General features: G+C 39.8%; 1 protein-coding gene across 8 annotated transcripts in view; it reads left to right on the plus strand.

Moving 5' to 3' along the window:
• CDK12 (cyclin dependent kinase 12) overlaps positions 1-16,535 on the plus strand; it is a 77,623-nt gene that overhangs the window by 14,878 nt on the left and 46,210 nt on the right. For all 8 annotated transcript variants that reach the window (XR_002221494.2, XR_012913084.1, XR_012913085.1 and 5 more), the window contains exons 3-6: positions 1,689-1,865; positions 3,336-3,475; positions 4,365-4,535; positions 12,770-12,959. Coding sequence is in view for 4 of the 8 variants with exons in the window: in XM_012765909.2 (XP_012621363.1) it covers positions 1,689-1,865; positions 3,336-3,475; positions 4,365-4,535; positions 12,770-12,959 (678 nt within the window). In the remaining 4 variants the exon portion in view is untranslated. The remainder of the gene's footprint in view (positions 1-1,688; positions 1,866-3,335; positions 3,476-4,364; positions 4,536-12,769; positions 12,960-16,535) is intronic.

Below are 16,535 nucleotides of genomic sequence, written 5' to 3' on the forward strand. Positions count from 1 at the left end.
ATCGCACCCGGCCAAAGCACCTATTTTTTACTAACTACCTGTCAAAAAAGTGGAGGAGGTCCCATGTGGTTATGATTCTTAGATCTTTTTCAACCCTCAGATACTGTGAAGGAATAGAAAAGACCTACTACTTTCTAGCCTGGTTTTATTTGGAGGCACAAAGTAGCATGTTGTACTGTAGGTGTCTGTCTTTGATGAGGATGTGCATAGCATAAAATTCGTCCTTATAAGTAAATTGAGATGATTTAAAAAATTGGTCCTGCATACAGCTGGAACCCATTCTACTAAATGAAGTATCTCAAGAATGGAAAAACAAGCACTACATGTACTCACCAGCAAATTGGTATTAGCGGATCAACACCTAAGTGGATATATAGGAGTAACATTTATTGGGTGTCGGGAGGGTGGGAAGGGGGAGGAGGGGAGGGGTATATACAACCACAACGAGTAAGATGTGCAACGTTTGGGGGATGGACATGCTTAAAGCTCTTACTCTAGGGGGGAGGGGGCATGGGCAATATAAGCAACCTTAACACTTGTACCCCCATAATACTCTAAAATTAAAAAAAAAAAATTAGATCTGAAAACTGACTTTTCTGATCTATTCCAGGAAAGCTATCCATTTCACCCTGCCCCACTGACTACTATAATTTGCTGATTATTATGAGACGCATTCTGCTACCACTGTCTTAATGATTCTGAGACTTGGAGTCCTTAGATTTTTAATTTGACAGTTATTTATTTTGGTTGGTTAGAGATGGTTATCTTATACTTTCAAATGAGTAGAATGATTCAGTATGTTTTTTACTAGTTTGGGTTTTCAGTTTAACTATATTTCTTTTTTTTTTTTTTTTTTGAGACAGAGTCTCGCTTTGTTGCCCAGGCTAGAGTGAGTGCCGTGGCGTCAGCCTAGCTCACAGCAACCTCAAACTCCTGGGCTCGAGTGATCCTTCTGCCTCAGCCTCCCGGGTAGCTGGGACTACAGGCATGCGCCACCATGCCCGGCTAATTTTTTATATATATATCAGTTGGCCAATTAATTTCTTTCTATTTATAGTAGAGACGGGGTCTCGCTCTTGCTCAGGCTGGTTTTGAACTCCTGACCTTGAGCAATCCGCCCGCCTCGGCCTCCCAAGAGCTAGGATTACAGGCGTGAGCCACAGCGCCCGGCCTTAACTATATTTCTTATAAAACACTCTAAAATACTATTTCCTTTTTCCAAGTTCTTCTCCACATCTTTAGTAATATAGTAGTATTAAATTGTTGAGCTCTTGTTCATTATTTAAATCTTTGTTAAAATATAGAGTACGTTTGGTGAACTACATTAGTTGCGGTGGTACTTTGTGAATTTAAGATAATTACTTCCTGTATTTTATTTCATCTTGATAAAAATCCAAATAGAATCTTAGGAAGGACAATAAGTAAAGAGTTTGGTAAAGAGTCTACAGGTAATATCACAGATTTTTCATTGTTTCTTTAATATGCTATAGATTTCTTTTTTGTAAGATTTAAGTATCTTTAGCTGTGATAAATTCTATTTCCTTATGTTATATTACAGGTTTTTTCCTTAAAAGTAAAATAACTATAATCTTTTAATGGCCAGACGTTATAATGTTATTTGAAAAGTTTTATTTGCATATCCTTTAAGTCACTGTAATCTTTTTCTTATCTTTCCCTCTTTTGTTTAGTCCAAAAGAAACTCTTCCTTCAAAACCGATAAAGAAAGAGAAGGAACAGAGGACACGTCATTTACTTACAGACCTTCCTCTCCCTCCAGAGCTCCCGGGTGGGGATCCGTCTCCCCCAGACTCTCCAGAACCAAAGGCAATCACGCCACCTCAGCAACCATATAAAAAGAGACCAAAGTAAGTTCTCTTGGAGGAATCTATTCTTTTTTTTTTTTTTGGAAGACAGAGTCTCACTTTGTTGCCCAAGCTAGAGTGAGTGCCATGGCATCAGCCTAGCTGACAGCAACCTCAAACTCCTGGGCTCAAGCAATCCTGCTGCATCACACTCCCAAGTAGCTGGGACTACAGGCATGTGCCACCATTGCCAGCTAATTTTTTCTCTATATATTAGTTGGCCAATTAGTTTCTTTCTATTTATAGTAGAGACGGGGTCTCACTCTTGCTCAGGCTGGTTTCAAACTCCTGACCTTGAGCAATCCACCCACCCACCTCAGCCTCCCAGAGTGCTAGGATTATAGGTGTGAGCCACCACGCACAGCCAGGAATCTATTCTTAATTGTAATTTTCCTCCTTAGTTTTGAGCTAAATCTCACATTTCTTACACAGCCCACAGCAATAAGATTGTAGAAGTTTGGTCCTAAAATGTATCTATGTTATTTTAATGGACAAAAGTCTTTCTAGGAGACCTGTTCATTTCTATGCACAGATTCCTAGCTATGTTTTTAGAAAAACAATAAATTCCAGCTGGGCATAGTGGCTCACACCTGTAATCCTGCACTCTGGGAGGCTGATGCAGGTGGATTGCTTGAGCTCAGGAGTTCGAGACCAGCTGAGCAAGAGTAAGACTCCGACTCTACTAAAACTAGAAAAAATTAGCTGGCATTGTGGCACGTGCCTGTAGTCCCAGCTACCTGGGAGGCTGAGGCAGGAGGATCACTTAAGCCCAAGAGCTTGAGGTTGCTGTGAACTAGGCTGACACCATGGCACTCTAGCCTGGGCAAGAGAGTGAGATTCTGTCTCAAAACAAATAAACAAAAAAAACCAATAAATTCTCAAATCCAGATATACAGTGAACACTGATCCAGTTGTGTCTTTTGAATTAATATTTAGAGTAGTAAAGAAGAATAAAGGCTCTCTTATTCATGGTGTCAACCATGTACACGTTGAGAAATTAATGGATGTGGGGTTTTTCTCTTTAATAAAGAATTCATAAAGATACAGAAGTTAGTGAAATCATCATAAAAGAATTCTGGGTTTTTTTTGACTAGATTTAATTTTTTTTTTTTTTTTTGAGACAGAGTCTCGCTTGTTGACCAGGCTAGAGTGAGTGCCGTGGCGTCAGCCTAGCTCACAGCAACCTCAAACTCCTGGGCTCAAGCAATCCTTCTGCCTCAGCCTCCCGAGTAGCTGGGACTACAGGCATGCACCACCATGTCCGGCTAATTTTATATATATATTAGTTGGCCAATTAATTTCTTTCTATTTATAGTAGAGACGGAGTCTCGCTCTTGCTCAGGCTGGTTCGAACTCCTGATCTCGAGCAATCCGCCTGCCTCAGCCTCCCAGAGTGCTAGGATTATAGGCGTGAGCCACTGCGCCCGGCTTAGATTTAATTTTTAAAAATAACTTTTTTCTTTTTATTTTTAGAATTTGTTGTCCTCGTTATGGAGAAAGAAGACAAACCGAAAGCGACTGGGGGAAACGCTGTGTGGACAAGTTTGACATTATTGGGATTATTGGAGAGGGAACCTATGGCCAAGTATATAAAGCCAAGGACAAAGACACAGGTAAATATTGCCACAAAATTCTAGATGTAAGAAGGTTAACAATTTAGCAATTCTAATATTCCAAGTGATTTAGCAAAAGTAAATTTTAAGTTCTAATTTGGTCTCCAAAGTTATTAAATAGAATAAAGTTTTCCAAAAGAATAGCATAATTTTTGCTGTTTTAAAATCCTACTCTTTATTGTTGTTCATTCTAAACATTTTATAGCTTGCTCGGAATTTTAAGATAGGCTAAAATTAAAACTTGTAGGTTGTTATTTGTTTGGTGAGGGTGAGGGAAGTCTTTGAAGATAAAATGAAGTATTTGAATTACTGGTATATTCAATAATCTCAAACTTTTAGGTTCAACTGAATGTTTTTTTTGTTTTTGTTTTTGTTTTTTTTGAGACAGTCTCGCTTTTGTTGCCCGGGCTAGAGTGAGTGCTGTGGCATCAGCCTAGCTCACAGCAACCTCAAATTCCTGGGCTCAAGCAATCCTGCTTCAGCCTCCCGAGTAGCTGGGACTACAGGCATACGACACCATGCCTGGCTAATTTTTTCTATATATATTAGTCGTCCAGTTCATTTCTCTCTATTTATAGTAGAGATGGGGTCTCGCTCTTGCTCAGCCTGGTTTCACACTCTTGATCTCGAGCAATCCGTCCGCCTCAGTGTCCCAGAGTGCTAGGATTACAGGCGTGAGCCACTGTGCCCAGCCTCAACTGAATGTTGAATTAAAAATTAACTGTAAGGCTTAAAAAAAAATCAATAACAAGAAACGGAACATAAAGGTTTTTTTTAAAGACATAAAAGTATCTGGCATATAAGCATTAAAGTAGGCATTAAGCCAGTTCTTGATGGTGGACAAAAAATGCTAATTGATAATGATTATGGTTTGAATTTGTTTTGGCAGGAGAACTAGTGGCTCTGAAGAAGGTGAGACTAGACAATGAGAAAGAGGGCTTCCCAATCACAGCCATTCGTGAGATCAAAATCCTTCGTCAGTTAATCCATCGAAGTGTTGTTAACATGAAGGAAATTGTCACAGATAAACAAGATGCACTGGATTTCAAGAAGGACAAAGGTACCATCAAAAAATCACATTTCTGTGGGATGTATTGGTACAGTCTTATTTGTCTCTCTTAGCTTATTTTACTGTGGATTTTGAACAGATTATACTGTCTAGCTTCTTTCTGCAATCCATACCAGAGTTAAGATGCAGATTGGTCCTATGGTAAACAATGGTTATTTTATAAAATGTCCATTCTTTATTAATGTGTTTTTCATACTTTTCTTTTGAGACAGAGTCTCACTTTGTTGCCTAAGCTAGAGTGAGTGCCATGGCGTCAGCCTAGCTCACAGCAACCTCAAACTCCTGGGCTTAAGCGATCCTGCTGCCTCAGCCTCCCGAGTAGCTGGGACTGCAGGCATGCGCCACCATGCCCGGCTAATTTTTTCTCTATATATTAGTTGGCCAATCAATTTCTTTTCTATTTATAGTAGAGACGGGGTCTTGCTCTTGCTCAGGCTGGTTTCGAACTCCTGACCTTGAGCAGTCCTCCCCCCTCGGCCTCCCAGAGTGCTGGGATTACAGGCGTGAGCCACTTCGCCGGCCTGTTTTTCATACTTTTAAAAGTCACTATTGTCTGGGCATAGTGGCTCATGCCTCTAATCCTAGCACTCTGGGAGGCCGAGGCAAGAGGATCACTTGAGGTCAGGAGTTCCAGACTAGCCTGAGCAAGAGTGAGACCCTGTTTCTATTAAGAAAAAATTTTTTAAAATGTGAAACAATTTAAAATTTTAAATATATAAAATCAATATATTAATTATTAAAATATGCATTAGGTAGGTAGGGTTTGCTATAACACCTAAGAAAGCTAGCAGATGAATGGTAAAAGTTCATCTTCCAAACAACTCTTGCCAGGTTTTTAAAGTTTTTTTGCTTTGTCTTTTTACAAATTATAAAACAGAAATAGAAATTAATACCCAGATTTAGAAGTTATTCTCATCTTTACATCATTGATTCTGGTTATTGTCTATATGCATCCATATTTTTACATAGTTTTACACTGATAAAATTTAAAGTTTAAAGCAAGCATTTCTAAAACAGTCTTCTTCAGGTCACATGGTGGTTTGATTTCCAGGGGTTACAGCTTTTGTCTGTGTTTGAGAAATAAAATTATTCATTGTTTCTGTACTTATGTTTGAAATCGTCTGCATATGACATCTTCTATTGATGGTTTTACAGTTCAAGAAGGTTTAGAGATGGACAAGTGAAAATAGAGCTTTTAGGGTCAAAAGAAGAAATGGCATCTGCAAATACAGTCTGGAATGTCATAAGGGAATGTGATTGAAGTGTATAAAACTAGGAAGATCTATAATCAACAATAAGTTAGGGTATACTTTAAAATAATTAAATAGTAGAATCAGAATGTTCCTAACTGAAGTAATAAGTGCCTGAGGAGATGAATAACCTCAGTTATCCTGATTTGATTTATTTATATTGTATGCCTATATCAAAACATCCCATGTATCTTATAAATATATACAACTATTGTATACCCATAATAATTAAAAATAGTTTTTTTTAAAAAAATTAGGAAGGTAAAGGATACGGTTCAGCTGTACAGAGCCTCAAGGATATTATCAATAGAGAAACAGCACCCCTTGAGTTTGATAGTAGTTTTAAAGCAAATAGAAAGAAATTCTATTTCTTTCTGGTGCAGTGACTTATGCCTATAATCCCAGCAACTCTGGAGACCCAGATAGAAGGATTGCTTGACCCCTGGAGTTCAGAGTGCCACTGCATTCCAGTTCGGATGACAGGCAGACCCTGTGTCTAAAACAAAAAAATAGGCCAGGCGTGGTGGCTCACGCCTGTAGTCCTAGCACTCTGGGAGGCCGAGGCAGGCGGATTGCTTGAGGTCAGGAGTTCAAAACCAGCCTGAGCAAGAGGGAGACCCCGTCTCTACTATAAATAGAAACAAATTAATTGGCCAACTAATATATATAGAAAAAATTAGCTGGGCATTGTGGTGCATGCCTGTAGTCCCAGCTACTTGGGAGGCTGAGGCAGGAGGATCGCTTGAGCCCAGGAGTTTGAGGTTGCTGTGAGCTAGGCTGACACCACGGCACTCACTCTAGCCTGGGCAACATAGCGAGACTGTGTCTCAAAAAAATAAATAAATAAATCAAAAAATATAAGGCCACCTTGGTGGCTCACACCTGTAATCCTAGTATTTTGGGAGGCCAAGGCAGGGGGAATCACCTGAGGTCAGGAGTTCACAACCAGGATGGTCAACATTTTATCTACAAAAGAATTTTTTCCTTTTTTTTTTTGGAGACAAAGTCTTGCTCTGTCACCTGGGCTAGAGTGCAGTAGTGTCATAGCTTACTGCAGCCTTCAACTCCTAGGCTCCAGTGATCCTCCTGACTCAGCCTCCTGAGTAACTGGGACTACAGGCGAGCTGCGTATAATTTTTGTATTTTTTGTAGTGATGAGATTTTGCTTTTGCTAAGGCTGATCTTGAACTCCTGGCCTGAAGCAATCCTCCCACCTTAGCCTCCCAGAGTGCTAGGATTACAGGCGTGTGTTAGTGACCACCTTTAGTCCTAGCAACTTGGAAGGCTGAGGCAGTAAGATCGCTTGAGCCCAGGAGTTTGAGGTTGCAGTGAGCACTATGATCGTGCCACTGCAGTCTAGCCCAGGTGACAGAGTAAGACACTTTCTCAAAAATAAAGAAATGAATTAATGAATGAATTAAATAAAAGGAAATTCTGCTTATGCAACAGTATTTAGGTAAATCAATGAAAGTTAGTTCTGAATACAATTAAGAATACTAGGTATATTTTGGGTGTATCTTAACCTTTTCTGGTTATGAAAATAATGTGTATCTAGTTTCTATAAGGATGCCTAAGAAAAATGTTAATTGGTTGCTTTTGGAGATGAGCTTACATTTCATCAATGCCATTCTGTACTGTTTAAATGATTTGCCATGTACTGTTTAAATTTCTTTTTTTAAAAAAACCCCACAAAATAGTAAATGAATGAATGGTTATGATGCATGCTCAGTGGAAAAATTGAAAATATAGAAGAGTAAGAAAAAGAAAATGGCATTCATTTCTGTCCCAATATACTACCTTCCATAGAAAACCACTATAGTATTAACATTTTGGTATATTTGCTTCTAGTACTTTATACCATACATATTTATTTTAACATAGCTGAGATCAAAGTGTATTTAGTTTTGTATAACTGGTCATAAATGATTTCTCATATCATTAACATGTTTTTTTTTTTTTTTTTTGAGGCAGAGTCTCACTTTGTTGCCCTGGCTAGAGTGAGTGCCACGGCATTAGCCTGGCTCACAGCAACCTCAATCTCCGGGGCTCAGCGATCCTACTGCCTCAGCCTCCCGAGTAGCTGGGACTACAGGCATGTGCCACCATGCCCGGCTAATTTTTTGTATATATATTTTTAGTTGGTCAATTAATTTATTTCTATTTTTGGTAGAGACGGGGTCTCGCTCAGGCTTGTTTCGAACTCCTGACCTTGAGCAATCCGCCTGCCTCGGCCTCCCAAAGTGCTAGGATTACAGGCGTGAGCCACCAAGCCCGGCCCTCATTAACATGTTTTAACAGCTGTACATAAAGATAGATGAACCCAAATTTACTTTAGCAGTCCCTGTTGAGCATTTAATTGCTCCTTTTTTTATTTTTTTTTATTTTTATTTATTTATTTATTTTTTTTGAGACAGAGTCTCGCTTTGTTGTCCAGGCTAGAGTGAGTGCCGTGGCGTCAGCCTAGCTCACAGCAACCTCAAACTCCTAGGCTCGAGTGATCCTTCTGCCTCAGCCTCCCAAGTAGCTGGGACTACAGGCATGCGCCACCACGCCCGGCTAATTTTTTTATATATATATATATATATCAGTTGGCCAATTGATTTCTTTCTATTTATAGTAGAGACGGGGTCTCGCTCTTGCTCAGGCTGGTTTTGAACTCCTGACCTTGAGCAATCCGCCCGCCTCGGCCTCCCAAGAGCTAGGATTACAGGCGTGAGCCACAGCGCCCGGCCTCCTTTTTTTATTTTTAAGAGATGGGATATTATGCTGTCATCTAGGCTTAAGTGCAGTAGCATAGTCATAGTGCACTGCAACTTGCGAATTCCTGGGCTGAAGTAATCCTCAGCCTCCTGAGTAGGTAGGACTATAAGTGCATGTTACCATGCCCAGATAAGCTTTTAGTTTTTTTTGTTTGTTTGTTTGTTTGTTTGTTTTAGTTTTTGTAGCTAGAGAAAGGGATCTTGCTATGTTTCCCAGGCTGGTCTTAACCCTTTGCACTCACTTGCTTTTTTCTCGATTCCTTTGTTCTATTTGGGATTTAATTTTTGAAATACCCCAGATTTTACAAAGCGTGGCAGTAGAATAAAAAACTGGAGTTTCTTTTCTTTTCATACAAACTTATTTATTTGGATTTTTTTATATTTCACATTATTGATACATTCAAAGAGTAATTTTAATCTCTATACTTTTTGTGTGACTCGACATCCGAGTGCAAGGGGTTAAGCTCCTGGCCCCAAGTGATCCTCCTCCCTTGGCCTCCCAAAGTGCTAGGATTATAGGTGTAAGCCACTGTGCCTGATTGCCACTTTTTATAATAACAGTTTATGTCCCATTAGTGAGTGCCCATTTCACTGTATCCTCCCCAACATCAAGTATATCTTTTTAAAAAAATTGTCATCTGGATAGATGAGATATGATATCATTGTTTTGATTGCATTCCTTATATTACTTCTGAGTTTTTTCCATGTTTTACTTTACCTTTTTTGAGATATCCTTTGCTTATCTTTTGCAATTTTAGTGGTTTTCTTATTAATTTGTATGAGGTCTTAGTTAAATTTCTTCAAGATACTTCTTTAATGTAGTGGTTCTTAACTTTGATGGGGTCATAGGCCTCTTTGAACATCTTAGAAAAGCTCTGTATCCCCTCTTCAAATGAATGCACACGTTTAAAATGTTGCATGCTATTTCAGAAAGTTCAGAGATTCCTCAAAGCCTACTCCTTAGATTGAGAGAATCCCTGACTTTATGCTACTATGGTGCTAGAATTTTAGACTGAATAAATCCTTATTTATCTAGGTCTAGTATTTCTTTTTCTTTCTCTTTTTAATAGGTAGAAGTCTGTATTGCCTAGGCTAGTGTATGGGTCTAGTATTTCCTTTTTTTTTTTTTTTTTTTTTTTTGAGACAGAGTCTGACTTTGTTGCCCAGGCTAGAGTGAGTGCTGTGGCATCAGCCTAGCTCACAGCAACCTCAAACTCCTGGGCTCAAGCAATCCTGCTGCCTCAGCCTCCCGAGTAGCTGGGACTACAGGCATTCGCCACCATGCCCAGCTAATTTTTTCTATATATATTAGTTGGCCAATTTCTATTTATAGTAGAGATGGGGTCTTGCTCTTCTTGCTCAGGCTGGTTTCAAACTCCTGACCTGGAGCAATCCACCCGCGTCGGCCTCCCAGAGTGCTAGGATTACAGGCGTGGCCAAGGTCTAGTATTTCTTTTTAGCCCAGGCTGGCTTGAACTCCCTGGGCTCAAGCAGTCTTCCTTTCTAGCCTCCTGAATATAGCTAGGACTAAAGGCATATGCCACCAAGCCTGAGTATTATTCCTTCCTTCCTTCCTTCCTTCCTTCCTTCCTTCCTTCCTTCCTTCCTTCCTTCCTTCCTTCCTTCCTTCCTTCCTTCCTTCCTTCCCTCCTTCCCTCCTTCCCTCCTTCCCTCCTTCCCTCCTTCCCTCCTTCTTTCCTTCTTTCCTTTCCTTCTTTCCTTTCCTTCTTTCCTTTCCTTCTTTCCTTCCTTTCCTTCCTTCCTTCCTTTCCTTTCCTTCCTTCCTTCCTTTCTTTTTTTTCATTATTTCAACAAATAAAATGTTTTGGCCGGGCTTGGTAGCTCACGTCTATAATGGCATTCTGGGAGGCTGAGGCGGTTGGACTGTTTGAGCATAGGAGTTCGAGACCAGCCTGAGCACAAGTGAGACCCCATCTCTAGCAAAAAATAGAAAAAATTAGCCCCGGGCATGGTGGTACATGCCTGTTAGTCCCAGCTACTTGGGAGGCTGAGGCAGGAGGATCGCTCGAGCCCAGGAGTTTGAGGTTGTTGTGAGCTAGGCTGATGCCATGGAATTCTAGCTGGGCCAACAGAGTGTAAGACCCAGTCTCAGAAAAAAAACAACAACAAATATTTAATGAAAAACTGGGGTATACAAAATGCTTGCCTCTGGGCCTGGTGCAATTGCCTGTAATCCTAGCTCTCTGGGAGGCAGAGGCGGGTAGATCGCTCAAGGTCACAAGTTCAAAACCAGCCTGAACAAGAGCGAGACCCCCATCTCTATGAAAAATAGACAAAAATTACTGAGGTAGCTAAAAATTTATAGAAAAAACTAGCCGGGCATGGTGGTGCATGCCTGTAGTCCCAGCTACTCAGGAGAAGGATTGCTTCAGCCCAGGAATCTGAGGTTGCTGTGAGCTAAGCTGATGCCACAGCAGTCTAGCCCAGGAAACAGAGTAAGACTCTGTCTCAAAAAAAAAAAAAACAAAGAAAAAAACTTGCCTCTGGAAAAAAGTTTTATTTACAAGTTGAGGAACAAAGGTATTTCTTTTCATTAAACGTAGGTTTAGGCTGGATGCAGTGGCTTACTCGGTGGCTCAGTCTGAGGTGGGAGGATTGCGTGAGGCCAAGAGTTCAAGACTGTCCTGAGAAAGAGCAAGACCCAATCTCTACAAAAAATAAAAACATTTAGCCAGGGCCGGGTGAGTGGCTCACGCCTGTAATCCTAGCGCTCAAGGTTAGGAGTTTGAAACCAGCCCGAGCAAAGAGTGAGACTCCGTCTCTACTATAAGAGAGAAAGAAATTTTTTTTTTTTTTTTTTTTACACAGAGTCTGGCTTTGTTGCCCAGGCTAGAGTGAGTGCTGTGGCGTCAGCCTACCTCACAGCAACCTCAAACTCCTGGGCTCAAGCAATCCTACTGCCTTAACCTCCCGAGTAGTTGGGACTACAGGCATGCGCCACCATACCCAGCTGATTTTTTCTATATATATTAGTTGGCCAATTAATTTCTTTCTATTTATAGTAGAGATGGAGTCTTGCTCTTGCTCAGGCTGGTTTTGAACTCCTGACCTCGAGCAATCCGCCCACCTCGGCCTCCCAGAGTGCTGGGATTACAGGAGTTAGCCACCACGCTTGGCCAATAGAAAGAAATTAATTGGCCAACTAATACATATAGAAAAAAATTAGCCAGACATGGTGGCGTGTGCCTGTTGTCCCAGCTACTCGGGAGGTTGAGGCAGTAGGATTGCTTGAGCCCAGGAGTTTGAGGTTGCAGTGAGCTAGGCTGACACCACGGCACTCACTCTAGCCTGGGCAACAAAGTGAGACCCTGTCTCAAAAAAGAAAATTTTTTTTTTTTTAGCCAGGATTAGCCTGGTGTACATTGGACTGGGGCAACAGAGCGAGACTCTTTCTCAACAGAGAGAAAGAAAAAGAAAGAAAGTTTAAGAAAAACATTCTTTATGCAGTACTATTAGTAAAAAATGAATTTCCTAAGAACAGCTCAATTATCTAGTGAAATATTAAGAGGTGAACTGTTACTTCTTTTGTTACAATATTAGCCTCTGTCATGGACCCTGCCAAATGTGGAAAGACAGTACGAATTTCAAATCATTTATTAACAGTTATATTCTATTAGGATACTTATTCCTTTTATCTACTTCTAAATTTAGATATTGAATTAGTTGATTCATCTTTCTTTCAATTCTTAAATACTGTGAATTTCACTAATAATTTATAATAAATGTACTATGCAGCCCCTGGCATATTATCTAAGTCTTGTTAACTAAGGTAAAGACCTTTACAAAAGTGGTCATAGACAAAATGTAACAAATGGGCATCATCGTGTTACAAATAAAACTTAATTTACAACAATAGCAGCAAACTGGATTTGGCACTAGGTCTATAATTTGCTAATTAACTTGGGTTATAAAGTCTAGTAATACAACCTATTCAGGGCAGCTTCCTGAAAAGGTAGTGGTCCAAAGAGCACTAGAGTAGGAATCAGAAGATTAATTCAAGTAGTAGTTTTGTTATTTATTGTTAGAGCAAATTATTCAACTTCTCTTTGTTTTAGTTTTTTCATCTGTAAAATGTAAGTGGTTGTTCTAAAGAGCCTTATGGTCAACTTCCAAATTATATTAAAATTTGAGGCATTGTTAGTTCAGCAACCTTTTTTTTTCTTGATTTTAATTTTTTTCTCCCCATCTTATTTAGGTGCCTTTTATCTTGTGTTTGAGTATATGGACCATGACTTAATGGGACTGCTAGAATCCGGTTTGGTGCACTTTTCTGAGGACCATATCAAGTCATTCATGAAACAACTAATGGAAGGATTGGATTACTGTCACAAAAAGAATTTCCTGCATCGGGATATTAAGTGTTCTAACATTTTGCTGAACAACAGGTAACATAGTAACCAAATGAGGTTAAGCACTTTCTCCTTCTCTGACCCTTTTAGATTCAGCTAGTTAATTGGTCATATAGTTAGACCCATTAGTGCAGTATTCTCACACACACAGCTTTCTTAGTGTTTAGTGGGTAGAAACATGCCTGCTCCTTTAGTTGCTCTTGAGCCTTTCTCAGTTACTGCCTTTCAAACACTGAAGTGTAGTTAGTGATTGGCCTTTCTGCCAATACTTAATCCTAGCTTTTAATAGCATAAATGAACAGGAATCTGGTGGTGAACAGGTATTAATTTTTCAGAAGGTTTTATCATCTGCTTCCTTCCTTTCTGCTTATTTGTCCACACTGCATTGGTAGTATCAGATGTATTATGCACACTAGTCTTTGGTAATAGCCCTACCAGTTTAGGGATAAAGAACAAGAATGGTACTGTTGAAATCAGGGCAGTGTTTTGTTCTTTATGTAATTAAGTTGTACATATCTATTTTTGTCTTATTCACCCATTGTTTTAAACATTTCTGTTCAGTTCTTTATGACAAACATTATCTAGATTGGGATATGGAATGATTTAAGACATATTTTCTTTCTTTATGGGGTGGAATAAGCAGTTATGTATGGTTGCCTAGAACTGACTCTCCTGGTTTTAGCATTAAAAGTCTCACATAGTACATTCTGGAACTGGGGGGAAAAAATGAAAAGGAAAAAAAAGAAAAAAGTCTGACATGGGATGATCCATCACTGTGGAGCTCAGTTTAATAGGGGAGTTAAACAAATTACTCAATTTGTTAAGCATTTATTAAGCCCTTTTTTATTCCTTAAATTTTGGAGCACCTGGAAAGATGCAGTTTTGAGTTATGAATAGAAATTTATCAGAAAGACTGACAATGAGGAATCAAATTTCTAGGCAGAAGAAACTGCATGCACAAAAGCATATAAACATGAAATGACATGTCTGGAAAACTATAAACAGGTCAGTGTTGCTAGAGCAAGAAAAGTGAAGCACATAATGGCAAAAGATGAACCTGTATAGTTACGAGGAGCCCATTGGGATCCTATATACCCCACTGAGGAACTTAAGTTTTATCAGTAGTTGACAGGGAGCCATTGAAGGGTGCTGGTTCATTTATTGTTTTTTAAATTATACAAGTAATACATTATTTTAAATTGTACTTAAATACCTTTATTATGAGACAAAACATGGTGTTAAAAGATTATTCCTTTTTGTTGTTGTCTCTGTGACTCGCAATACCCATTAAAGTTGGAGGGTGGTGACTGTACGTCCATAGTAAATAATGTATCAACAACTTAATGATGATGGCTATCAGCTTCCAGCTTTCTGGCCTATAGTATTAATATACTTTCTGTTGTTGCTTTGCTCCTCCATGGGGGGATGTCTCAGGACAGGGAATAATTATAGTTCTGCTTGGTGTCCTATCTGGTAGATCAGGTCCCTCCTGGTCTCTGACTTCCTAGAGTCAGGAAGCTGATGAGGTTTCAGACCAAATTGAACTCCTTTCTCAGGTTGATAAGCAAAATACAGGAATTCCATGGTCTAGCCTAATCCATCCAGCTTCTGCCCTTGCCTACCTCTGTCTACTCAGAGAACTCTGAGTGAGATTGAACTCTGAGTGAGAACTCTGGGTGAGATTGCCTGGAGAAAATGGTGAAGGGTTGTCAGCTGGGCAAGAAAGAGAGAGCAGTGATGAAAGAGAAGAGCGCAGGGTTGGACTTCATGATGATCATTATATTTTAATTACTTAAGTATAAATGAAACCAAATCATTTTGGGTAGAGGAGAGACATAATTAGTCTTCTGTTTTAGAAAAGTCACTAAATTATCACTATATGGTGAGAGCCTGGAGGCAGGGAGATATACTAAGACTATCATAAGAAATGGGTAGTGTGTGAACTAACCCAAGTATTGTTAGTAGGGATGAGCAGGATGGACATGATATTAATAGATCAGTAGATTTTGGTTAGTGAGTGAGTGGTGGGGAATGAATAAGAGAAAGTAAGTTAAAGATTTCTGACTTAAGAAACTAGCTAGCTAGCTACCAGTCAATATTAAGAATACAAAAGGAAAAGCAGCATGGTCATGATATAGGTAAATCCCTTTTGGATATGAGTGTTGCATATCCAGGGTAGTGATATCTAAAAGGCATATGGGCCGGGCGCAGTGGCTCACGCCTGTAATCCTAGCACTCTGGGAGGCCGAGGCGGGCGGATTGCTCGAGGTCAGGAGTTTGAAACCAGCCTGAGCAAGAGTGAGACCCCTGTCTCTACTATAAATAGAAAGAAATGAATTGGCCAACTAATATATATAGAAAAAAATTAGCCGGGCATGGCGGCGCATGCCTGTAGTCCCAGATACTCGGGTGGCTGAGGCAGCAGGATTGCTGGAGCCAAGGAGTTTGAGGTTGCTATAAGCTGGGCTGATGCTACGGCACTCACTCTAGCCTGTGCAACAAAGCGAGACTCTGTCACAAAAAACAAACAAAAAAACAAATAAAAGGCATATGGTCATGGGGGAATTCCAAACTGGCAGTGATATAAGAACTAAGAAGAGAATCTGAAAATTAAAAGGTCAGTGATGACTTTAGTGTGGAGTAAGGGGATGGGTAGCAAAATTAACGGGAAGTTAGTGGTAGCCATATCTTTAATTTTTTATTTTATATGGGTGGCAGAGATCTGAATATATTTAAATGCTAAGGGAAAAGAAAATCAGTTGAAAGAGAGAAGTTGAAGATTCAGAAAAGAGCCAGAGTAATTTAAAGGAACACGGTTCTAGAGGAGGCTGGGCATAGTGGCTCATGCCTGTTATCCTAGCACTCTGGTAGACCAAGGTAGGAGAATTGCTTGAGGACAGGAGTTCGAGACCAGCCTGAGCAAGAGTGCGACCCTGTCTGTACTTAAAATAGAAAAAATTAGCTGGGCACAGTGGCGTGCGCCTATAGTTACAGCTACTCAGGGAGCTGAGGTGGGAGGATCACTTAACTCCAGAAATAGAAGTTGTCTCAAAAAAGAGAGAGAAAAGATTCTAGAGGAGATGAAATCAAGGCCACAGGTGGAGGTATTGATTATTCAAGAAAAGAGTCAAATTATCAAGGGTAGAGAATTTGACTGCAAAACATGTAGGGCCAACCTTTCATATATGCAGATTCCAGTCCTACTGTGGGACTTGAGTATGTGTGAATGTTGGTATACATGGGAGTCTTGGCCCCAATCCTGTATGAATGCTACAGGACGACTGTAATTGAAGGGAGAGAGGCAAGTAAGTTTATAGGTAAAAGATAAGATGTTAAGGAGCTCTGACCTGATGACTTTTCTTTCTTCACTGAAGAAGGTCAATTACTGTGTATGAGAGGGTAGAGGATAGATTAGGGCATTAAGGAGAATACCAGAGGTTTGTAATAATAGACAAGCAGAACAGAAGTTGTTGACTAAAGACAACAAAAAGTACTAACCAGCAGCATTCAAAGTTTAACTGAGAGAGGAAACCACACATTTGCAGTGGCACCAAACAGTATGATTGTAAGATTTTTGTTCCTTAAGCTTGTGTTCAACTAAGTAGAGCAGAA

Source organism: Microcebus murinus, chromosome 18, assembly GCF_040939455.1.
Source record: "Microcebus murinus isolate Inina chromosome 18, M.murinus_Inina_mat1.0, whole genome shotgun sequence".
Lineage (NCBI taxonomy): Eukaryota > Metazoa > Chordata > Mammalia > Primates > Cheirogaleidae > Microcebus > Microcebus murinus.